General features: G+C 40.4%; 1 protein-coding gene across 1 annotated transcript in view; it reads right to left on the bottom strand.

The window, feature by feature from the left end:
• LOC127441398 (chloride channel protein 2-like) overlaps nucleotides 1–26,464 on the bottom strand; it is a 62,373-nt gene that overhangs the window by 20,095 nt on the left and 15,814 nt on the right. The window contains exons 2-12 of the mRNA XM_051698777.1: nucleotides 13,793–13,946; nucleotides 8,525–8,656; nucleotides 6,844–6,972; nucleotides 6,608–6,741; nucleotides 6,414–6,491; nucleotides 3,434–3,512; nucleotides 3,174–3,299; nucleotides 2,984–3,068; nucleotides 2,543–2,644; nucleotides 561–645; nucleotides 132–290 (exon numbers count right to left, since the gene is read on the bottom strand). Of these exons, the coding sequence (XP_051554737.1) occupies nucleotides 132–290; nucleotides 561–645; nucleotides 2,543–2,644; nucleotides 2,984–3,068; nucleotides 3,174–3,299; nucleotides 3,434–3,512; nucleotides 6,414–6,491; nucleotides 6,608–6,741; nucleotides 6,844–6,972; nucleotides 8,525–8,656; nucleotides 13,793–13,946 (1,263 nt within the window). The remainder of the gene's footprint in view (nucleotides 1–131; nucleotides 291–560; nucleotides 646–2,542; nucleotides 2,645–2,983; nucleotides 3,069–3,173; nucleotides 3,300–3,433; nucleotides 3,513–6,413; nucleotides 6,492–6,607; nucleotides 6,742–6,843; nucleotides 6,973–8,524; nucleotides 8,657–13,792; nucleotides 13,947–26,464) is intronic.

Here is a 26,464-nt window from a genome sequence, read left to right as displayed (position 1 = left end):
GACAAACAGAGAGATAGGCAGACAGACGGACGGACGGACGGACGGATGGATGGACGGACAGACAGATGGTGAATATTGTGAATGATTAATTGCTAATATCTATGGATGAATATATATTACATGAGGCTTACCTTCATGATGATGAAGAGCAAGAGTGTGATGAAAACACTGACTTGTGGGTGCTTCCAGGCTTGAGGTACATGACTGGCGTACTCAAACTCCTCAGCAACACCTTGCTTGTACCAGGTCAGGTTGTCAAACAGTGCAACTAGTGACTCATGTTGAGTCAGCTAAATGAGGGGGCAGTGCTCTTTGTTAATTGTCTGTTAAATGCATAATTACAGATTTTGATCAGAAAATGTTTCAGATTCAGGCTCACTTAAAATTTAAATTATTGGTTGTATTTATTTATTTACAGATACAGGATTTTTTTGGTTGTGTTTCTTCTCAAAGAGAAAGTATAAGAATTCCTTATATACTGTAGACTGATGAAAGAAAGACACTGGGGAAACTGACACAACTGAGAATGACACACACATTAACAATCTGATGCAACAGACCTGGCCTGCCATAAACTGTCCAAACCCTGGAGGAAAGGTGAGTGTGGACACGAGAAGAGTGACCACTGCAGGATACACTAGTCTTCTATAGGAAACAGAACATGGGAGAGAGAAATTAGTATTTCAAATTGATGGATGTCATCTCACATTTTAGGACACATGCACTGGTGGCCAAAAGTTTGGAATAATGTACAGATTTTGCTCTTATGGAAAGAAATTGGTACTTTTATTCACCAAAGTGGCCTTCAACTGATCACAATGTATAGTTACATTAAGGACATTAATAAAGTAAAAAATTACTATTGCAAAAAAAAAAAAAAAAACTTAAACTACTCCAAAGAGTTCTCATCAAAAAATCCTCCACGTGCAGCAATGACAGATTTGTAGATCCTTTCTAGGTAGGCATTCTAGCTGTCAGTTTGTCCAGATACTCAGGTGACATTTCACCCCACACTTCCTGTAGTCTTGTCAGGCACTTCTCACGCACCTTACAGTCTAGCTGATCCTACAAAAGCTCAATGGGGTTAAGATCCATAACACTCTTTTCCAATTATCTGCTGTCCAATGTCTGTGTTTCTTTGCCCACTCTAACCTTTTCTTTTTGTTTTCTGTATCAAAAGTGGCTTTTTCTTTGCAATTTTTCCCATAAGGCCTGCACTCCTGAGTCTTCTCTTTACTGTTGTACATGAAACTGGTGTTGAGCGGGTAGAATTCAATGAAACTGTCAGCTGAGGACATGTGAGGCATCTATTTCTCAAACTAGAGACTCTGATGTACTTATCCTCTTGTTTAGTTGTACATCTGGCCTTCCACATCTCTTTCTGTCCTTGTTAGAGCCAGTTGTCCTTTGTCTTTGAAGACTGTAGTATACACCTTTGTATGAAATACAATTTTTTGGCAATTTCAAGTATTGTATAGCCTTCATTCCTCAAAACAGTGATTGACTGATGAGTTTCTAGAGAAAGGTGTTTCTTTTTTGCCATTTTGTACCTAATACTGACCTTGAGACATGCCAGTCTATTGCATACTGTGGCAACTCAAAAACAAACACAAAGACAATGTTAAGCTTAATTTAATGAACCAAATAGCTTTCAACTGTGTTTGATATAATGGCAAGTGATTTTCTAGTACCAAATTAGCAATTTAGCATGATTACTCAAGGATAAGGTGTTGGAGTGACGGCTGCTAGAAATGGAGCCTGTCTAGATTTGATCAAAAATTAAATTTTTCGGGGCCTGGGTAGCTCAGTGGTAAAAGACGCTGGCTACCACCCCTGGAGTTCACTAGTTCGAAACCCAGGGCATGCTGAGTGACTCCAACCAGGTCTCCTAAGCAACCAAATTGGCCCGGTTGCTGGGGAAGGTAGAGTCACATGGGGTAACCTTCTTGTGGTTGCTATAATGTGGTTCGTTCTCGGTGGAGCGCATGGTGAGTTAAGCGCGGATGCCACGGTGGGTGGCGTGAAGCCTCCACACGCGCTATGTCTCCGTGGCAACGTGCTCAACAAGCCATGTGATAAGATGCACAGGTTGATGGTCTCAGACGTGGAGGCATCTGGAATTCATCCTCTGCCACCCGGATTGAGGCAAATCACTACATGACCACGAGGACTTAAAAGCACACTGGGAATTGGGCATTCCAAAGTGGGTGAAAAAGGGGAACCCCCCCCCCAAAATGTAATTTTTCAAATAGTGATGGTGCTGTTTTTTACATCAGTAATGTCCTGACTATACTTTGTGATCAGTTGTATGCCACTTTGGTGAATCAAAATACCAATTTCCTTCCGAAACAGCAAAATCTGTACATTATTCCAAACTTTTGGCCGCCAGTGTATATTTATTTATAATGTTCTTTAAACCTGAAACCAAAAGCATATTTCCTGGTGACATCTACAAAGACTACAAAGCATTAAACATAGAGTAAGTGCAGGGCACAATATTGTAAGTGCAGGAGTATATTGTTTTTCATATAAAAAAGCTCACTTTTTTAGCAAAAATTTGTTGATGATTTTCTGTTTCCTCATAGACTCCACTATCAGCCTGTTCAGGTAGACGAACAAAGCCCCTCCAAAACCACTGGCAATACTGAGAGAGAAAATCTGAAACATTTAATTTTCTGAAAAAATGACAATAACATTGTACTTTCTATTTGACAGCAGATGGTATGGCAAACTAAGAATCACAGACAAGTTGGATTTTCAGCCTGGACAAATAAAAAAAAATGGACATGTGAACCTTATTATTACTGCCTTGGCCACCTCAGCACAATTCTTAGTGTGAAAGTAGAAATGTGAACCTTTTTAAAACAAATGTTCTTAGACTAGGCTACTGGTTTGCGGATCATTGGTGTTCTCACTGCCATAATTCAAGTCATGTAAATCACATTTGTTTTCTAGAAAAAGGTCCCAAAGGCAAAACACATACCCGAGCACAACAAAAGCTGGAAGCTCTTGTAGGTCAAAGGGAAAGTCCAGACGAAAGCGAGTTTTAAAGAGAGCCGTGATTGTCTCTGCAATTTGACAAAGCAAAAGTGAGAGAGAATGACAAAGTATGAAATTTATGAAGAATGAATCATCTGACTGTGTTGGCTATCGTAACAGTATCTCTCCCTCACCCTCATCCTTATTCCACACTGCCAGCACCCTGAAGATAAAGGCACTGAAGGTTGCAGCGAAGAATCCTCTCCAGTAGTTCCTTACTGCAAAGAACGTTGATGTGACTTCAATACTAAACAGCACTCCTGCAACAAACACCGCACACTGCATGACATACAAATTTGCTAGCAGCTGAAATTATACAGGAGAATTGCACTGCCATAAATGTGATATGACGTTATCTGCAGTGGCCAGCTATGATCACAACGTCTGGTCTTACCTCCAATTGGGGCCGCAAAGCAACAGCCCACCCCCACTGCACAGGCGGCTGACAGCATCTCTGTGTTTCTCAGTTCATTCTGTCAGATTAACAAGAAAACCAAATACATGCGAATCCTGCTTCAAACAACTGTCGCTGTGGCATTTTACAGGCAGCCAACAGTGAAATGGAGTAATTACATTGACGGATACATGAAAACGACATGCTGAACAAGTTATTGCTATGCACACAATTAAAAAATGGACAAACACTGCTCTTTCATTCACTACACACCATTTTCATGAAGACTATCCTTCAGCAATTGAAGATTAAGTCCAATAGACTCTAAATTACAACAGACAATGGGCAACTGAAAGTAAAATCACAAATGTGCAAGAAAACAAACTTGAATTTTCATTTACATTCTCATTGTGGTCGACTGGATTACATGGACACACCCAGATATACACTATGTCTCCAAAAGTATGTGGGCACCAGAACACCACATCCATACAGTATATGGTTGTTGAAGATTTAATAAAAAATAATAAAAATAAAAACATGGGCTTAAATAGGGAGTTGGTCCTCTTCCACTCTTCTGGGAAGGCTTGCTTTTAGATGTAGGAAAATAACTGCAAGGCTTTGCCTACATTCAAACACAATAGCATCAGTGAGGTCAGGCACTGATGATGGGCGATTGAGTCTGCATTCCAAATTGATCCCTAAGGTGTTCAGTGGGGTTCAGGTCTGGGCTTTGGTCAGGCCAGTCAAGTTTTTCCAAACTTGATTTTTTTTTTTTTTAAATCAGCATAATTACGCTAGAAATCGCCATGTTGCTTCAGAAAGTTCATGTACTCTGGAATCAACCCCATTCAGCCAAATTACAAGCACCATCAGACATTTTTGCACCAATTCAAGTGGGAACATATTTCCCTCTAGCGCTACATGCAAGGAACCAGTGAGAACCAGGAAGTTATTGCGTTCACATAAACAATAGTGGGCGCGATTCAGAGTTTCATTATTGCTCTAAAACTACATTTGTACTCCACTGATGGTTTAGCATTGGGGTTTGGGTTAGGGTGTAGAGTTAATATAATATGCATTCCTGTTGATTGTATTAAATTACTTACAACTAAAAATAAAACTCTTTTAGTGCCACTTTTGTGGACATTTCACCTAAAAACTGGAGCACACATATACTCATACATTGAACAACACTTTTAGCTTCGGCCACTGGGGGCAATGATTCAATTTTCGGTAAGCACAGACCAATTTCGGCAGCAAAACTTTAGATCTACTGTTGCTGAATTCCCAGTATGATCAGTCTGTCTATGGACCTCGCTTTGTGCACAAGGGCTGCTGAAATACAAAAGTCACACCCCTACTAAAAATGTTTAAGGAGATTACATAAAAATGTTTGTCTAAGTAGATTGCATGGTTGTATGCTTGATTGTCTGCACCTGCCAGAAATAGGTGTTGCTGAAATAGTAAAACCTGTCATAATTAGAAGGAGGTGTCCACATACTTTGGCCATATAGTGTATTAAAACCTGCATACCATCTTACCTTGTTTCCCTCAAAGGGCTCTTCCTTCAGCAGTAAACCAAAATAACACATATACAAGTGAGAATCTGAGCACAGTGTTCTTTTAAAGTCTTTCAAAGCCTAAAGTTCTTCTGTAGTTTAGTGAATGAACATTCAGAGTGCATTTTGACATTGTCTCAACACTGAAAACAGCTTCAAAGATGTATTGAATTGCATCCCACTGAAAAATCAATTTTCAGCCAATGATCACCCCTTTAAATAACCTAGAAATTACAGTATGTGGATGTGATTTATGAATGTTCTCTCAATATTGACATTATCCTTCCTTTAAAGCCTGTATATTAATAAATCTAATTGGAGCTGATTCGTATCCCACTATCAAAAGTTACACCCACAGGTATGAGGTGTCAGGCAAATAATTACCAGCACGGCCCGTTAACCCAGACCATGCTGCCTGATTGACTGTGTTAACATGCGATTGACATTTGCCTAATTAAACCACCTTCAATTACAGTGAAACAGTTCAAATGTGTCGTAATGTTTATGCTCTCCGATTTTCTGTCAAATTCACTCTGCACTAACAACATGGTATTGATCCATTACCTAGTGTGCTGTGATTTCTCAAGTTGCTTGGTGGGCAAAGTCTAGACTAGGTTTGTTAGGAATCATTAAACAGAAAGTGGGCCGACTCGCATCATAATTTCCGAACAGCTCCATTCACTGTTCTTATAGTAGTTCCCTTGAGAGCTGATACCTTATGCACTCCAACTAATCACAGTCTATCAAAAAACCCTAGAGAATCATCAGCTGCTTGTTTGTATGATACATGCAGATGAGACTGGAAGAACAAGGGCATAATGTTTCGGAGGCAGTGACATGTACAGTGATGTTGCAAACACTAGTCATATTGGTAACACAATAGGTCATTCTTAAAAAGTCCTTTAAAAGCATTCTATTTGTTCATTTACATTCAAATACTAATATTCAGTGGGAATCCACATTGAAAATCTGACATTAAAAATCTAGTTTAAACCTGGAAATAAAAAAAGTTTTAGGAATTAAAAAATGTAAAACAAAATAACACAATATTTAAGATTTTGCACTGTTTCTAGTCACTAATCAAATGTAAGCACATCTGTGACAATCATATTAATGCCTTTGTTTAAAATGTCATATTTCCTTGCATCCATTAAAGCAAACAAGATGCTGTTTGGAACATTTTCAAATCATGCTGGGATATCATGAATTATTAGGCTTTGCACAGACTTTTGGAGTCCATGCCAGCTCGAGAGCATGCTGTCATTGAAGCACAAGGAGGCCATTCCAAATACCAAGTAATTCTGAAATTCTTGTTTATTTTTCTTGTTCACTCAAATTGTTATGCTGAAATTACAATATACTGTATAAGGTACTGACAAGAGGTTAGGGTGAGCATTTTTTCAAAGAAAGCTTCTCACCATGAAGATTCCTCCAAACAAAGCCATAAATTTGCTCAACAGAGCAGCACACAGACTGGCAACATGAACAAATGGTCCCTAGAGGATGCAAGAGAGAGCAGTAACAGATGACTGTGATTACAGGGCAAAGACTTTAAGGTAAAGAGGTTTAGATTAGAATGCTTATCTAGGATCAGATATCCCTTCTCATGTACCTCTTTGCCCAGAGGCATGCCACTGCCAAGGGCACAAGTTAAGCCAATCACTTTGGCGACAAATGTTTTGAAAGTGAGGTACTCTTTCAGCACCACACCTCGGAGGATGGTCTTCATCTCGGGGATCCCAGACCCTAGAGGAAGGAAAGACAAAGGGGGTTACAGAGAGACAACTAAAGATCTGGGAAAACATAAAGGCCATTTGGTTTAAGTGTGTGTGCACGTATGTATCTCACCCACTGCCTGTGGTGCAAGTATTTGTGTGAAGCCAGCAGAGAATGTGATGAGAACCACAGGGTAGGTGACCCAGGCCAGGTACTGCAGAAGCATATTATTATGCAGACCACCATACATCCACTTCTGTGCTGCAGACACCGACACACAGCATAATATTAGACCTGTGTAAAAACTACACCTCTAGGTGTACTTTAGATCCTTTACTTTATTGTTTTATGTTTATAATTCATTTTGTTGAAAAGGGGAAAAAATTAGATCCTCCTTAATATCCCAATTGTTTCTCCTAGACAGCAATGAGATTAACATTTGCTTAAGTCTCCTGCTTCTTAGAAAAGCCCCCAGTAATCTCAATTGTGTCCTTTGGAGTTTGAGTATAGATCTCAACAATGTCTGTGCTCAAATTTGCCAAGATTTTGATATGAACTCAAACCAAAATTGTCTTGGCCATGCTATCCACATGAATTTTTAAAGCTCTATACACTTACTGAATGACAATAATTGTCTAAATTGTTTCTATTTTTATGTCAGAGTTTTAAGAGATGAACCTTGAAAAAGACATAACTGAAAATCACCATTAAGTCTCCATTAAGTTATGAGAGAGCATAACTCATGAAACTTTTACTGGCTGATTTGACAGTTGTCTTGGATGCTGACTTAATACGGACACTTTTCAGTGTGGATGCAGCATCACACAAAAGTTGTCAGTTATCAATACCATTGCAGAAATGCCATATTTTTGGGCGTATTTGTCACCTAATGCTAACTTCTGCAATGGAAAGTGTCCAAAAGTGTGTGTGTGTTTGGGATGATGGAGAAAAGTAGTATTCGACTGACCACTATGAGGGGGAGATCCACCTCATGTAAAATAAAATAGCTTTTTCTAAGTCACTGGAGTCACTGGAGTGATCTTTTGTGATATTAATATTTTTAAATATTTGTCAAAAGTACTATTCATTTCTTAAGGTATAATATTTCCACATTAAAGGAATATTTCACCCAAAAATTATCATTCTACTCAGCAAAGAGACTGCAGATGTCAAGATTTATAGTGAAAAGGCAGTTAAATTTTGGTCTATTTCTAACCCCAAACTGATCATATCGCTTCAGAAGACATGGACTAAACCACTCGAGTCATATGGATTACCTTTATGATTACTTTATATCCTTTTTGGAGCTTCAGAGATTTAGACCCCATTGACTTGCATTGTATGAAAAAAAAACCTCATATATCCTTAAAAAAATCTTTGTTTGTGTTCTGGGAAGAAAGAAAGCCATATGAGTTAGAAACGGAGTAAATGATGAGAGGATTATTATTTTTGGGTGAACTTTTCCTTTAAGTGTGGAACAACACACTTAATGTACCTTCAAATGCTAGTCACGTTGCCTGTAACCTTAAATTTACCCTTGATACTCCCGTAAAAAGCCCTTTTGTTAAGAGACTGATTTGTCACACCCCCATCCCTTGTAAATAGACTCATTCTTTTGCAAAAAGAGGTCAGTGAGTTGGCACCAATTCGTTGAGGCATTAATGTATCTTCCATCCCAGAATACACATGATGACGAAACCCCACTGGAAAAAAACAATACTTTACTGATTAAATGACACCATCTGTACTTTCATGGAACCCTGTCAAGCAGAAAATTGTCCTTTTTTTCTTTTCATTCCTTTATTTCACTCACCTTGCTGGCAGAAGGCAATAGTGTAGTCCATGGCCCAGCTGACCAATGCCATGAGGAGCCCCAGAAGGATGAGGAAGATCCAGTCTTCACCCACACGGGAAATCAGGAACTTCTTACACCGTGACGTACAGACTGCAGACAGACGTGTGTGTTAAGAGTGCACGTTCACCATCCACACTTTTACCCTGCTTAATAGGTCAGTCTGTATTCACAATAGAAAAACAGGCCATATGAACAGGATATGGACAGCCAAGAGCAATTACCCGAACCCAGCAGTAGGTGCACAGTATGCTTTAATGAAGTGAACAATTGGCCATTAAAGACCTAGTTTTCCTCTGGTTTCCAGACACACATGAGAACTGTTTCAACTGCACTGTTTCAGTGGCGGACAGGGTTGCAGAGGCATGGACCGGAAATGGCTTGTGCATGTGAAGATAAGACGCATCTGAAAGACAGCGAAAAGGGAAAGGCCGCGGCAGGTGAATGGACATTTCAGTGTACCTGACAGAGCTGTTGCCTTGCCAGCCACAGCACCTGCTGAGTTCAGGAGTTGGTGCGTGGGCCGATTTGCCCACCGCAGTGGCCCAACAGATGTCTTCGCCCTCAAAATAAATCCCTTAACAATCCACAACAGAGAAAGTACTCTCTGTTCATTTAAGCCTAACCAAATTTAGCCCAACTCAAGATGCATTGTGGACGCCGTGAATCTGCAGCGCTTATCTCCAAACCACAGCAGACAGAAGTGCTGAGATGCGGCATATTTTGACATTTAATTGGAGCTTGTGGAATAACCGTATAAATATGCAGAGCCTATGCTTCCACAGATAGATCTTAGTGTCTTGGAAAAGCGAGTCACAGGTCAGCACTTAAAGTGACATTCTTATGTGGCATGCATGCATAATATAACAATATACTGTATTACATATCCAGGAACAGTCTATTTATATCCCCAGTGCAAGTAAAAAGGTGTAGGTGGTTTGGTGAGAGGCAATAAAACCTGTCCGCTTTCTGCCTCATATGACAACTAATGCAAAGTTTTCCATGTTGAGCCTCCAGGCAGTACTCACAATTTCCCACGAGAGTGAGCTTGTGGACTGCTGCCAGCTCTCTGTTTTCATCCACATATCCAAAACAATTATCATGGAAATAGACAGAGTAATCCAGCTATTATGATAGTAGCACTTCACTCTAAACTTAGAGAACCAGCAGCAGTGGTGACAGCCTGTCGCAAATCTACCCCTTGCGTCATGTTAAAATTCACAAATAAAGTCTAATTACACAGGAGAGAGAGGGATGTGAGGATGTATTAAAATAGAAACCAGACATACAGACAGATAGACAGACAGACAGTGCATGATGCGGGTGTGTAGGTAGTGAGCTGGCAAGCTTCCAAACCCCTCAAACTCTGTCAAGGAGGATCAGAAAACCTTCGCTGCACACTGCACTGATAGATTTTTCATGCTTTTCACACTCAACAGGGAGGCGGGAAGGATGATATAGAGACAGATGCTGTGTGTCTTTGGAGATTACAGAGGGCCAAAAGAGCAGTCTATTTATATTACTAGAAACCAATGAGATATCTCATTAGTACTAAAAACTGGATTGCAAGACACTGTTGCCTATTTAATGAGGACTCGCCTTTGAATAGTTGAGGGAATTTATCATAGACTTCCGAAATGAATCACTGTTGCGTTTGTTCAGTGTTTTTTTTTTTTTTTTTTTTTTTTAGCAAATCATCTTAATGTACCATTAAATTAAAAACAAATTGTTGATGGGGGGAAATGTTTCTTCACATAAACTCAAATGTAATGGTGGAAATTCTGCCCTTATACTACATCCCTTTAGTGAGCGTTGTTGTATTTCTAGGCACAGAAATACAGATGCACATGGACTCATTATGGATACACTGCACGTCTATGTGTCTCATCTATCACCCCTAAACAGTGCAGACTGATTATGCTCCCTGCTGGTGAGCGGCTAGCACTGCACGGAGGAGCAGAGGGAATTGAGCATTCTCCGGCGTAGTGCAGATATACTGTATGCTGCAGGCTGTTGTTTACAGCCTAGACAGCGGCTAAGTTACACTCTTCGGTGGCGTTGCTTGAAAAAGTATCATGGAAAAAGGAATTCAACAAATGTGAGGAGACTGGCCCCCTACAACCTTTTAGGATGATGGCCACACCTGCGGAATGTGCGTGACAGATATAAATAAACAAAGGCAGCAACACTACCACAAATCACTGACAGTTAATGATCAGTAGAGGGCAATCTAGAAAACATCAGTTAAAAGGCCACAATTGCTGAATAAGACATGACCATTTCCTGTCATCGTGCTGCTTTCAAACACATGAACAGACCCATAAATTATAAGATTACTTTTTCTGAACATGCTTTTTTCCCCCATTTCTTACATTGGTGGTCCATCAGGGGAGGTTATGGAGGTAGAGCCTGCTCAAAAACCTCAACAAAAGTGATAAAAAATTAACAGTTATTTTAATCAACTTACCTACTAAAGTACATAACTCAGATGCGTTTAATGTGAAAAAAAATAAATACATTTGTTTTTGGTTTCATCCAAAAAGATTTTTGGATAGTCAAATGACTAAACGGCAACTGCTTCCGGCAAAATGAATTTTGCCTGCTTAGGCATTCATAACCAATTATTATCAGAGGTAACCATTCAAGCCAATCAGCTTTCAGTATCATGTTAATGCATCATCAAGCCTGCTTGTGGTTAAGGGCGTTTACACATTTGGGAAAGCTCAGACGGAGCGTTTGACACATGAGAGTACTAAAGGTCAGTTTGGAAGGTGTGCACCACAGAGGGTAGAGGCGGTCACAGATAAAGATGGATATTAAAAATATATCTTTTTGACAATGTACCAGTAAATACTGAAACTTCTCCAGGTTCTCTCTCAACAGAATAATTTTTTAACCTGACAGAAAAAGATAATAGAGGTCAGGGAATAAATACACCGTTTTTTCAAGTTTTTGTCCGCCAAGTTTTTTTTATTTCACAGCGCAACTAGTCCCGCCACTCCAAGATTCCCATTGGTCAATGGATGCCTACACCAGACTGCATTGCAGCAAAAGTTTAAATGTTTTCATCTTTTGGTCGCATGACAGAGCGCCACTATCGCAAAACCTTGCGTTGTCCCACTCTGTCCTTCCGACGCACCATCCCCTTTGAAATCAATGCATTCGCAGTGTTCTCTGATGCAGCGTAAACTCTAGTGTGTAGGTGCTTTTAAAATTGGCCAAAATATTGATGGAATCTAAATTATTCAAGGATCTAAAAACACGAAAGACTGAGTAACAGGATCACATATACAGGTGCATCTCAATAAATTAGAATGTCGTGGAAAAGTTCATTTAATTCAGTAATTCAACTCAAATTGTGAAACTCGTGTATTAAATAAATTCAATGCACACAGACTGAAGTAGTTTAAGTCTTTGGTTCTTTTAATTGTGATGATTTTGGCTCACATTTAACAAAAACCCACCAATTCACTATCTCAAAAAATTAGAATACATCATAAGACCAATAAAAAAAACATTTTTAGTGAATTGTTGGCCTTCTGGAAAGTATGTTCATTGACTGTATATGTACTCAATACTTGGTAGGGGCTCCTTTTGCTTTAATTACTGCCTCAATTCGGCGTAGCATGGAGGTGATCAGTTTGTGGCACTGCCGAGGTGGTATGGAAGCCCAGGTTTCTTTGACAGTGGCCTTCAGCTCATCTGCATTTTTTGGTCTCTTGTTTCTCATTTTCCTCTTGACAATACCCCATAGATTCTCTATGGGGTTCAGGTCTGGTGAGTTTGCTGGCCAGTCAAGCACACCAACACCATGGTCATTTAACCAACTTTTGGTGCTTTTGGCAGTGTGGGCAGGTGCCAAATCCTGCTGGAAAATGAAATCAGCATCTTTAAAAAGCTGGTCAGCAGAAGGAAGCATGAAGTGCTCCAAAATTTCTTGGTAAACGGGTGCAGTGACTTTGGTTTTCAAAAAACACAATGGACCAACACCAGCAGATGACATTGCACCCCAAATCATCACAGACTGTGGAAACTTAACACTGGACTTCAAGCAACTTGGGCTATGAGCTTCTCCACCCTTCCTCCAGACTCTAGGACCTTGGTTTCCAAATGAAATACAAAACTTGCTCTCATCTGAAAAGAGGACTTTGGACCACTGGGCAACAGTCCAGTTCTTCTTCTCCTTAGCCCAGGTAAGACGCTGTCTGTGGTTCAGGAGTGGCTTAACAAGAGGAATACGACAACTGTAGCCAAATTCCTTGACATGTCTGTGTGTGGTGGCTCTTGATGCCTTGACCCCAGCCTCAGTCCATTCCTTGTGAAGTTCACCCAAATTCTTGAATCGATTTTGCTTGACAATCGTAAGGCTGCGGTTCTCTCGGTTGGTTGTGTATCTTTTTCTTCCACACTTTTTCCTTCCACTCAATTTTCTGTTAACATGCTTGGATACAGCACTCTGTGAACAGCCAGCTTCTTTGGCAATGAATGTTTGTGGCTTACCCTCCTTGTGAAGGGTGTCAATGATTGTCTTCTGGACAACTGTCAGATCAGCAGTCTTCCCCATGATTGTGTAGCCTAGTGAACCAAACTGAGAGACCATTTTGAAGGCTCAGGAAACCTTTGCAGGTGTTTTGAGTTGATTAGCTGATTGGCATGTCACCATATTCTAATTTTTTGAGATAGTGAATTGGTGGGTTTTTGTTAAATGTGAGCCAAAATCATCACAATTAAAAGAACCAAAGACTTAAACTACTTCAGTCTGTGTGCATTGAATTTATTTAATACACGAGTTTCACAATTTGAGTTGAATTACTGAAATAAATGAACTTTTCCACGACATTCTAATTTATTGAGATGCACCTGTAAATTACACTCAGAGTTGAGTGGGTGCAGATTCTGTGAAGGCCTGCACATGAATGTGTATGCATCACACCAGCCCGAGTAAAGCTCGGATCTTCAGTCGTATCTCTCTCACTTATCTCTAGCATCTGTCTCACCTAATCCCCAGTTTCAGCACTTTCTCACTCACTCTCTCTCTTCCTTTCCTTTGTGACTCTGTTCCTCTTTCAATCCCTGCTGCCCTTCATCCCTGTGCTTCTGCCAACTCTGCTTTCTTGGCTTTGCTCTGCTGCCAGATGAAGCACACTGCTGCATGTAAGCTACTGGGATAGCAGCATAGTCACTGAAAAGTTGGCATGCATACATACAATATATATACAATACACCCACCTTGACACTTGGCACACGGGTCCTTCTCATACTCCAGCAGTTCTGGGGCTTGGCCTCGCACACTGGTGGTCCTCCGCAGTGCTCCATCCTCACGCAGGCGAGCTGCCTCTTCTTTGGCATAGGCGCCCAGCTCCTGTGTATAGCGTCCATACATCTGAAAGCAGGACAAAACAAAGATCATGTACTGCACAACATTTCAGGCAGTTTGCAAAACCGAGTAGTAGTTTTCGTCAAAATAGTACACTGTGGCGACATTTTTGCAAAATTATGTATTACATAGTTCATTACATGTATCGTGGCAGCTCAGAGGTGAAATGTCCACTGTGTGGCGTTAAACGTTCCCCCAAACAGATGAGGTCTTTAAGGTTAATGCTCTACCATATCGAGTTTTAAATCAATTAAACCTACCTCCCTACCCAAAACCTTGTACCTAAACCTAACTGATGGTGTCATAAAAGCAAATGGGATATGAAAAATGCAATTGCTGAAGCAACCTATGACACTTTCGGCTCACGTGTAAACATTGTGTGCTCTCCTGGACATGTATCCCGATCCTTTGCATCAGTTGAGCTACCATGCAATTTCTAGCACACTGAACAAGCTTGTACGGTAAATGTAGTTGCTTATGTAATGCAAATGTTAAAATGTATTGCTTTTCAAGTCATGCATTATAGTAAAAGTGTTTCGATGTCATAAGATATCATTGTGTGAGAAACACGGTGAAATGTAAGTATTAAAAAAATGATAATCTGCCCTTGTTCTTTGATTTGTGTGAAAGTGAAAGTTGCTGTTTTAGCAATTCTAGTGTTTATTTCATCAGGAAAATGAAGCGACACGTGCAACGAGCCGTGTTAAAATCATTTTGCGAAATTGTTAGTAACATGATTTTATGAGACCAAGCAGGTTGCTTTTTTCCCCATGTCTGACACACAGCAAACAGACAAATGTAGAGTACCATGTTAATGAAGATTGTAATGACAAAGTTATATAGACAGTATTATAAATAAAAAGGAATAAAACCTAAAATGGCTTTATAAGAACAATGTGAGCACCTTCGTATATACAGTGACAGCAGTTTAAGCATATAAAGTTCAATAATGTGGTAGATGAACACAACCTGTAATAAAACATAGGGCACTATGACAAACAGTATCAGGTGTTTTTGGTATTTTATATGGGCATTCATAAACAATGAATCAGTCAATGCGTATACAATTAGTGGACACCAGCTATTTTTAGGACTAAATAAGAAGATTTGTACCCATCAACTAAAACGAGGTAGACTGTCAAACTTCCCAGTCCTTGAGACCCATAACTGAAGCATAAAGATATCACCAGCATGCTCCACTGCAATAATGTTCTTTGCATGCTATGCTTTGTTAGATTTGCATCAAACACAGTGCTTAGACCAAAAGTCCAAATTTGTCTAATTAGACCACTGAAACATCCTTGAGAGTGTTCAGTCACTCTCATTCCTTTGGGATAAGTCCACCTGAGAAATGATTTGAGTTTTCCTCTTGCCTCCTTTCCGAACAAGACAGATTTATGAATTGTGCATGCTGTTTTTGTCTCATGCACAGTTTCTTCGATCTGTCATGAAAGACTGCAAGTCTTTTAACGATCCACACCAAGCTAGTCAATTTGATGAAAAACAGTGAATCTCAGCAGATTCACAGTTTTTCAAATTTTTTAAGTTCACTTTTCTTGAAAGGAAATTCAGTGCTTTAGAAATCTTCCTATATACTCCTGACTGTTTTTTGATGAACCTTAATATGTTCTGATTTGAAAGTATGATTGCCCTCATGGAGCAGTGCTTCCTTAGAACTACACAGAGATACTCCTACACTTATCTGCAGATAAGCAGACTCCAGTCATGAAAATATGCAACTTTTGTCTGGTTGCTTAGATTATTTCAAAGATAATTTAGCTGTTGGAGCAAGTAAATATTAGCAAAGCAGTAAAATATTATTATTATTATTATTTGGTTCAAACCAAATGAAGCCTCTCAAAAACATCACTTTAGAACTGCTAATATCACAGCTTGGGCTGTTTCTGTTATTGGAGAAACAAGGATGTGTGTGTGTGTGTGTGTGTGTGTGTGTGTCACTGCAATGCTAATGTAGGGCCATATCGCACTCTTGATTGTGTGATATTGCTTAAATATATATATATATATGGATGGATGGATGGATGGATAGATAGATATGTAGATAGATAGATAGATAGATAGATAGATATGTAGATAGATAGATAGATAGATAGATATGTAGATAGATAGATAGATAGATAGATATGTAGATAGATAGATAGATAGATAGATAGATAGATAGATAGATAGATAGATATAGTCCTTTGAAAAAAAAATCTGCTGGTTTTATTCAATAACGCAATAAAATGTGAAGAAAAAAAAAAAAAAAACATATATCCAAAGGTAAAATATATACACATTTTGAGACGAAGACATTGAAGACTTATGTATAGTTCTTTCTAAGCAGGTGCACTAGGCTGTGTATTCCCCTGGGGGTCACATAACATTAAAGGGAAAAGTATCTAAAAGGTACTGGTTGTCTTTATTTCACAGAGATATATGGGAATGATACACAACCAGAATTTCAACTATTTTTACTTTTGCCGCATTGTGTTGTGATATGGGGGTGTGATTATGCCATACAACAAGAATTTGGCGGAGCAAGTTGAAGAGTTTAAAACATTACATTTCCTCCTAAATAGTAATTAATTACCAAATAAATGTATGAGCCTAAAATTAATAAATGACATTACCCACAAGTTTGGTCCCAAAACTGGATCACACCAACTTAAGTCAGCATTTTCCAGACACACTGTTGCAGATGAATATTTAAATAGTCAATAAAGTAGTTACACATTATTGCCACACACACCATGCACAAACCCATTACATTATGAAGCACACAGATTACCCAAGTTTTAATCCTCAGATTGCCAGCTTGATGTCACTAAAATGAACAGTGATTTTTTTTCCCTTCTCTTAACCTTTTTATTGCATATTTTTGGAGAAATAAAATATTATATTGTTGTTTTGTGGCATTGCATTTATCTAAAGCAAATAAGGACTGTTTCTGTCTACGTACTCCAAAAATCTTGTCTGCATGAATGGAAAATGACTTTAAAGTTAAAAAAAATATTGAAAAAAAAAAAAAAAGAGTACATTCTGTGTCTGTTTGTGTTTTTTTTAAAATACCATGGGAGACATATTGAGGACAATGCAAAATAATTCCATAAAAGATGTACAGTTTTATACAGTTTTATTTATGGAAGCAATTGTAATTTTTGTCTTTACTGCCATAGTTTAGCACAACTTTATACATTACATAGACACCTGACAAGAATACCTGGAAATCTGATTAATGGTAAGAGTGGTATTCTCATTTTCCATCCCACTGAAGAGCTCAGTGACCCCACATCATAATAAATAGACCAACAAAACTGGTGTTCAGGTGTTCAATGCAACTGCCTTACATGTTCTGTCTTAAACACTTAACAAAAACATTTATTCATTCTAAAGTTTGTAAATTGTATGCATAAATTACACTTTAATTGAATTAATGAATCAGGGACTAAAAACGGTTCAAGGAACAAAAACGAAAACTAACTAAATTTTTAGCAGAAAATTTAACTGAAAACCGGAACTAAGTGATTTTCAATTGTTCCGGAATGAAAACACTATTTTTAAATGCTGGTAACCGGTTATAACCAGTACATTTTGTTCTGATAAATTTTTTCATGAAACCAAAGGCCAAAGTGTTTATCACAGTAAGTTTTTGGAATTTCACCACTTCATATTGCCTGAAAATAATGAAACATGTGCTATGATCCTAAAGGAAACTGCTGCATCACACATTTCTTTACCTAACTGCCCATTGTGGATGTCACATTCTCTGAATAAAGACCTTTTTAACAACTATGCATAAATACTACATGCAGTATATATGCACGGCTAATCCATATTTAAGGAAAACATTAATAGAGGTAAAAAGTACTTTTCTCAGTTGTTTCCAAGTCTTCACTGAATTACTGTAAAATATGATGCATTAATACAGATCTGATGCTGCCAGGTTTTGACTGAGAAGCAGATCTGTAAATAAAATTATACTGAACTGTTAATTATCTGCTTGTTATGATTTCTATGCTGTTATATCCACCACACAGAGAAAAAAAATGGCTTAATTTTGCTTATTTTGGTGAGGCAAGTGGCTTATTTTGGGCTTGTTTTTCCAGACCATGTTGCTTCTTTCTCTTGCGGGATCTGGCAACACTGCAACTGGTAATTTACCTGCACAGCAGAGTACTGTCATTTTAAAAAGAATGTTATTAACCATACTTTTATTTAGTTCTAACTGGTAACCATTTGGAAAGGAGGCTGCAGAACTTCTGAACTGGAATGAAAAAATATAGTTTTTTCTCAGAACGAACCGAAATGAAAAACATTTTCTTTTTAGTCTCTGGAATTAATACTTTGACACCTCCAACGTTTTAGTGCTGTGCTTGGAATTTTCAGACGGTCCATTACAAGCGCTAGTTCATGAAAGCCCATCTGAGCATTTTTACCAAGTATAGGTCTCTGCGGAACAGTAATGGGTTTTTTCAAATCTGTGGGCATTTTCAAACCGGGATGGGCGTTTCTAAACTATCCAATGAAAGTAGGGAATGTCAGTAATCAGTGAACGTTTCCAAACCAGGATGGGCATTTCTAAACTATCCAATGAAAGTAGGGAATCTCAACGGTTTGAAAATATCCACTGATTGGGAAAAGCCCATTTTTGTTCTGCAGAGGTATAAGTCAAATTTTTAGGCATAATTATCCAGCTACAACAAGCGTTGACCATTTGAGTTCAGTGTTTTATGCCTGTATGTTATAGTCATACTGTATATTCTTTAACCTAATTGTGCTAATGATATCTTTGTAAAATTGTTGGCTCCAGAGAGCATGTGATAGAGAATCCGAATGACAAACGAATAATGTGCCAACAACTTATGGAGATTAGGTAGAGGTTCAGCGTTAGTTTTGCATCTGCTCCAGTTTCAGTTCTGCTTAATGTGGATTATACGTACTGGTGTAAATGTAAGTGTAAGTTAAGTTACTTTTATGGCGAAACCCGATATATTACCACGAAACCCAATCTGGATCTGATTTTCTGCCTAATTGAATGCACCTGAGCCCAACTCATTAGAGATCGCTCTTATCTGGCAAGCATTCATTATAAAATATTTTTTGTATGTGTATCTGTTGCATGGGTGCCCCCACCCACGCTCTTGAAGATGGGGGCGAAAGACAACCCAGAAGCCTTCCTCGATCTTTTTGAGCGGACTGCGGAGATCTGGGGCTGGCTGCATGACCAGTGGGCGGCCAGGCTCCTCCCGTTGCTGTCCGGGGAAGCCCAGCTTGCTGCTCAACAATTGCTGGCGGCTAACCTCCTGGTTTATGAGGACCTGAAGAAGTCCAACATGCAGTGGGTTGGCCGCAGTCCAGAGCAGTACCGCCAGCTCTTTCGATCAATGAAACTGGAGAGGACCGGCCGCCCGTTTGCTTTCTCCCAATGGCTCCGAGACACATGCCGGAAATGGCTGCTGGCGGGGGATCGCAAAGTCATGGGAGTGATCGACAAGGTGGTGCTGGAGCAGCTAATCCATCGACTACCAAAAGGAACAGTGGAGTGGGTCCAGTGCCACCACCCGGCATCGCTGGAGGAGACTATCCGTCTGGTAGAGGACCATACCCGAGGGTAGAAAAGCCCTCCTACACTCTCTCCCCTCCCCCTGTGTCTTCCCCATTTTCTTCCCCCTCTCCTCTTCCCTCTCACTTTGCTCTCTCTCCAGAGCCCGTTCCTGCACCACGGAGGCGAGGAGCCCTGCCACCGAGGCCCCCAGCATCTACAGTGCCCCACCGCTCTCCCCCTCAGGTTGAAGTGTCCGCCGACGCAGGTGCGGGTGTGGCACCTGGGCTGGCCTGCTGGAGCTGCGGCGGGATCAGTGCCCTGTGATGGAGCTGGGGACAGTGGTCTGGATCCCCAACACTCCGCAGACTGCCCCCACCGGGCCGGAGCGTACCGGATACCGGTAAGAGTCAAGGGGGGTACTCACCAAGCATTGGTGGACACGGGTTGTAATCAAACCACTATCCACCAATGCTTGGTTGAACATGAGGCTTTGGGCACAGCTAAAAGGGTAAGAATGAAGTGTGTGCATGGGGATATTCACAACTACCCTGGAGTGACCCTTGTGATTAAATTCCGGGGGACAAAACATAGAGTGGAGGCCGAGGTTAGTTCCCGCTTCACCCATCCGCTGATTTTGGGGACTAATTGGCCTGAATTTAGAAATATATTAAAGGGAATATGCGCGGATGGGTCACACAAGCGACGAGATGTGAGATGTGCGATACTCTGGCAGGGGAGGCGGAGCCGGGGCTGTCTTCATCAGCTCCATGTCAGGCCTTTGACCAAGTGAGAGTGATCGATGGTCAACAGCTCCGGCCGGGTGTCACACTTTCATATCCGTATTTCGCAATTATAAACGAGCGGTTGTACAGAGTGATGCAGGACGCTCAAACAAAGCAAGGTACAACCCAGCTCTTAATACCGTCAATCCCCTGTTATTCGCAGTACGAGAGGTCCCACAAGCCTCCACTGGGTTTTCCCCATTCGAGCTGCTGTATGGGAGGCGCCCACGCGGCGTGCTCGATGTCATACGTGAAGATTGGGAGGAGGGACCTTCAACCAGTAAAAATGAAATTCAATATGTTCTTGATTTTAGAGCAAAACTCCACAATTTGTGGCAACTAACACAGGAGAATTTGCTCCAAGCTCAAGAACAACAAAGCCGACTGTATGACAGGGGAACTCGGCTGCGGGAATTTGCACTGGGAGACAAAGTGCTCATATTACTCCCCACATCGAGCTCCAAATTACTCGCCAAGTGGCAAGGACCCTTTGAGGTCAGACGACGAGTGGGGGATCTCGATTATGAGATAAAGCGAACCGTTAGAGGGGGCGCACATCAAATATATCACCTCAACCTCCTGAAATTGTGGAGGGAGGTGGTCCCTGTTACGTTGGCTATGGTAGTTCCGGAGAGGGCAGAGCTCGGGCTGGAGGTGAATACAAAACACAATCATTTTACCCCGGCCACTTCCGGAGACCACCTCTCACCGTATCAACTCGCAGAGGTTGCCAAGTTGCAACAGGAGTTTGCAGACGTGTTTTCCCCTCTACCGGGTCATACAAACCTCATCCAGCACCACATCAAGACCGAGCCGGGGGTGGTGATACGTAGCCGTCCCTACCGATTGTCCGAGCACAAAAAGAAAACTGTCTGGGAAGAATTGGATGCAATGCTCGATATGGGGGTAATAGAGGAATCCCACAGTGATTGGTCCAGCCCGGTTGTTCTAATTCCTAAGAGCGACGGGTCTGTACGGTTCTATGTGGATTATAGAAAAGTCAATGCGGTGTCTAAATTTGATGTATACTCAATGCCTCACGTTGATGAGTTGCTCGATCGGTTGGGCACTGCTCGATTTTATTAGACACTGGATTTGACAAAGGGTTATTGGCAGATCCCCTTGACACCAATTTCCCGTGAAAAAACAGCCTTCTCCACACCGTTTGAATTACACCAATTTGTGATGCTTCCGTTCGGTTTGTTTGGGGCCCTGGCTACGTTTCAGCGTCTCATGGACCGAATCCTCAGACCACATTAGGCGTATGCCGCTGCTTATTTAGATAACATCATCATTTACAGTAATGATTGGCAGCGGCACATGCAGCATCTGAGGGCGGTTCTGAGATCACTGCGACGAGCGGGACTCACAGCAAACCCAAAGAAGTGCACGATTGGGCGGGTGAAGGTACGGTATCTGGGGTTCCACTTGGGCCACGGGCAGGTGTGTCCCCAAATTGACAAGACTATGGCGACCCGAGGCCCAAGACCAAAAAGGGGGTGAGACAGTTTCTGGGGCTGGCTGGCTATTATAGGAGATTTGTGCCTAATTATTTGGATGTCACCAACCCGCTGACTGATCTCACTAAAAAGGGAGCTCCAGACCCGTCAACAGGCGTTCACGCAGGTTAAAGCCGCACTTGCGGGGGGGCGCTTTTACATTCACCTGATTTCTCTCTCCCTTTTGTCTTGCAGACGGACGCTTAAGACAGAGGGCTGGGAGTTGTGCTCTCGCAGGTGGTGGAGGTGGAGGAGCACCCGGTGCTGTACATTAGTCGCAAGCTCTGGCTGAGGGAGACAAAGTACAGCACCATAGAAAAGGTGTGTCTTGCCATCAAGTGGGCGGTCCTCACTCTCCGGTACTACCTGTTGGGGCGGGCCTTCACCCTCTGCTCAGATCACGCCCCACTCCAATGACTCCACCACATGAAAGATACCAACACGCAGATCACCCGTTGGTATCTGGCTCTTCAGCCGTTTAAGTTCAAGGTGGTCCACAGAACGGGAGCGCAGATAGCTGTCACCGACTTCCTTTTCAGAAATGGGGGGGGAGTGGTAGACAGGTCAGATGTCTCCCTGGCATGAGTCGGGCGGTGGGGATATGTGGCAGCGGGGGCATGGTCAAGCATCCATCCGGAGAGAGAGAAAGCAGTAAGGGCACTTGCACCTGAGCTAGATTATGTTTAACACGTTTCTAATTCCAGTGAGTATGGGAAGTGTGGCATATAAGCAGCCACGCCACCAGCAGAGGAGAGAGAGAGAGTCTAGTACAAGGGCGCCTACAGTGCTCGTGGAAGCTGATTTATATTTGTGAAGCTAATGTGTTTTATGTTCGTGAAGAGTTTGAATGCCTACGTGCCTCTGAGACTGTTGAGTTTTGTGAAGCTGTAAAGCATTGAAGCCTTTTAAAAGCCTTACCTGAGTCTGGAAAACACGCTTCCCTGTGTCCTCCTTCCCTTCTGTTTGTGGAAACTCTCACAAGTTTAATAGGGGCCTTTAGCCCATGCAACAGAGGGACTTTTTACCCCAAATACCACCCTTTTTGGATTGAATGATCTTAAACAAAACTGAAAATGATAAATAAGTATTTTGTCTCAAAAGAAATGTGTTAATTGCAGGGATTTTCTTTAGCTACATAAATGTAATTATATTTTCAACATTTAAAAAATATTAAAAATTAGATCAAATTGCCTCAAAATCAAACTTTAGACACCACACACAAATATCTCATGGAACAGGAAAATTTTGCAGTGTACAGTGACAAACAGGTGTTTAGGAAAGTGCTGTGGTAGGTTTTGTTACTATTTAGTGCTTTAAAAAGAAAATAAAATCAATGGAGCCTTTTACTCCGTGGAGCCTTTAGCCCCATTGTATCCTACTGTTGGGTACAGTCGCAACTAACCGGGAGAGAGAGAACAAAGCTGCAGAGTTGATCCTGCTTCTCTTGCAAACGAAATGCAAGAGAAGCACTAAATAGTTTATAGGGAAGATAACAAACACAATGTCCTCTTTATGAACACCATTTATCAATCAAATACTTAACGCGTGGTGCACCAATCACAAAGGAGAGTCACACATGTGCTCAATAATGGAGAATTGAGCTTAATATTAGAAACAGCATTCTCTAAAAGAGGTGCACACCAGGCACACTCAATAGAGAATGTGCATAGACAAAGACAGACATAATAATAACTTAAAAACACACACACATTAAAGCCATTGGTCACTTATAATTATAATGCATGCAACTATTTTAAACTCATAGTAATTGAGATAGATACATACATTTAAAAATTCACTTGTTACACTGGACCATTTAAAAATGATCTATTGAATTTAAAAATGTGCTTAAACATTCTTAAAAGAATCTTAAATGAAATGATGACCATTTACAAGACCTGTACATGCTGATTATAGCTGCTGATTACAGCTACTGATTAAATTCTAATCTAAAATCTTGATGTAACCTATCATTCATTTTACCCAAGAATTTTACTGCATTAGTCGTTCTAAAGAACATCAAGGTAACATGGCTTAAATTTTGTGGGTAAAACCAGAATGTTAGGGTGTATTTAAAAAATAAATTAACATTTTTTAACAATTACAAGTTTTACTCAAATTTGGTGAATCTTTGGTTGTCTTAAAAAATTTCATGTCTGCAAATATTAAAACAGCAAATTATGTTTTACATGTGAACAGGCTGGGTTGGGGTGTAACGGAATACATGTAACGGGATTACGTATTTAAAATACAAAATATAAGTAACTGTATTCCACTACAGTTACAATTTAAATCATTGGTAATTAGAATACAGTTACATTCAAAAAGTATTTTGATTACTGAAGAGATTACTTTGCATTTTATTGTCATTTGTTTCATTTAATATTTAGTCCTTTCAGATGGAAAACATTTATACATATAAATGATGCGATCCAAAGTGCATTTGAACAGCGGTGAAACACTTTCTTATGATGTGTTACATTCATACAAGCAGACAGAGAAGTACGTTTGGAGCAGAAGAAATAGAAATAAACCTTGTGTAAATTGTCAGCATTATGCTAAGCTAAAATGCTATTTCTAGCCATTTTACATGCACATGTTACCAGGCACGATCATATTTTTTTATCAAGAAAATTCACTTTAGATCATAATTTCTTTTTTTCTAGTAAGACCTTTGATATTAGTGCAAAAATCATATTCTTGCTAATCATTTTGTATTGTTTTCCTGTAAAAACATCTAAAAATCCTTAAAACAAGATAAATTTGATTGATCTTGTTTTAGAAACAACACTACATAAGATATTTATGTTTTTCAGAGAATGTATTTTTAACATGTGTATTTTGTCTTACTGTACTGGCAGAGTTTTTATAGTCAAAACAATTGAAAAAATCTCCCAGTGCTGAAGAAGTAATCCAAAGTATATAGAATACATTACTGACTTTAAGTAATCTAATGGAATATGTTACAAATTACATTTTACAGCATGTATTCTGTAATCTGTAGTGGAATACATTTCAAAAGTAACCCCCCCCCCCCCCACCCAAATGGTCAAAATGGCCAAAATGGTCTAGAACCGCCGCTAGTTAGTTGTAAATCTGCAATAATGCTTTCAGTAACTTAGAATGCTTAAGCTGAATTCATATTTAGTTATTTTTTTAATTTTATCTCAAGTAGTACTGATATTTTTTACCCCTGATATTAAAAATCCTGTGTGGATTACTGGGGGTGTTATGAGCCCTTCCCACCCATTGTAACCCTGTCCTTTGCCTTTCTTTATTCTTTTCTTCTTCCACCCCTTGTTCTTACAGTCAGCTGCTCCCACACAGGCAGATGCCCACGGCACTAAAGATGGAGAGACGGGGATATTGGCAGGTCCGTTGTGTGAGCGCCACAATCCCTCTCTCCCACTCCCTCTGCGTGTTTCTCTCTCTCTCTCTTCTATAAACACATGGCACTCTGATCTGAGTAGCTGTGCCGCCAGCGGCACATTGAGATGAGCATCACGATTCCAGCAGACTCTCTTCTTTGCTCGCATGAGCAGGTGCAGCTCACAGAGAGAAAGCAAAGCAGCCTGGCACGGATTGATCCACACACTCCTCTTCCTCCTCTGCTCCATCTGCCTTGATTATACAACCTTTGCACCCCTTTGTCACTCACTCAGGACATTTACCCACCTGAAGCCATCCCCCAACACTGATACCTCAAACATAGACACCTGACACCAGATCTTCATCAGTTTGGCACTCGTCCCCTCTAGGACACCTTGATATATTAGTCTGGCGCAATTAAACTCTCCCACCATTTATTAGCGGAGTGACATTATCAAAGTGGTAAATGTTGTTGGGTGTATGGTCATTTGTGGTTGAGTAAAAGAGGATGTCATGGTCTGCTCATTCTTCAGTGTGCACTCATGATAATTTTGATAGTACAATAATAATATGAAGCTAACACTAGCAAACAAGATATTTAAGTTAGGTCTAAATAGACATGCTAGTTTCAAAACTTTTTTGAGTTTAAACTGAACGTTTCTCTCTCTTTCTGTCTGTCCCTCCCCTCTCTCTCTCTCTTTCACAGACACACATACAGTACACACACACACACACACATTGATTACATCATCAATTGCTGTGCTCTTTTTGGTTCTTCAATAGACAGGTGTCATAGAAGCTTTCACACGGCAGGAATGTGGCCTACATTTTCTGACACAACCAGAATGCCATCAGTGGCTAAGATTCATTACATAGGCAATTAATCGGCCAGTAGGCATGTCACACTATGAAATCCAAGACTTATGACAAACAAAACCTTTTATGATCTGTAAAAACAATTTGTCAGACTAAGGCAAAAAATTGGCATAAATCATACAATGTGCATTTGGCTTAACCAGCTGTTTAGTACAAATTTTGTAATGTGGGAAACATAATTAACAATCACATATAGTGGGGCCTGGGTAGCTCAATAAGTAAAGACGCTGACTACCACCCCTGGAGTAGCAAGTTCGAATCCAGGGTGTGCTGAGTGATTCCAGCCAGGTCTCCTAAGCAACCAAATTGGCCTGGTAGCTAGTGAGGGTAGAGTCACATGGGGTAACCTCCTTGTGGTCACTATAATATGGTTCTCGCTCTCAGTGGGGCACGTGGTGAGTTGTGCGTGGATGCCACGGAGAATAGCATGGGCCTCCACACGCGCTATGT

Source organism: Myxocyprinus asiaticus, chromosome 5 (assembly GCF_019703515.2).
Source record: "Myxocyprinus asiaticus isolate MX2 ecotype Aquarium Trade chromosome 5, UBuf_Myxa_2, whole genome shotgun sequence".
Lineage (NCBI taxonomy): Eukaryota > Metazoa > Chordata > Actinopteri > Cypriniformes > Catostomidae > Myxocyprinus > Myxocyprinus asiaticus.
The sequence above is the reverse complement of the archived record's forward strand: the minus strand, read 5'-3'. Positions and strand labels throughout refer to the sequence as shown.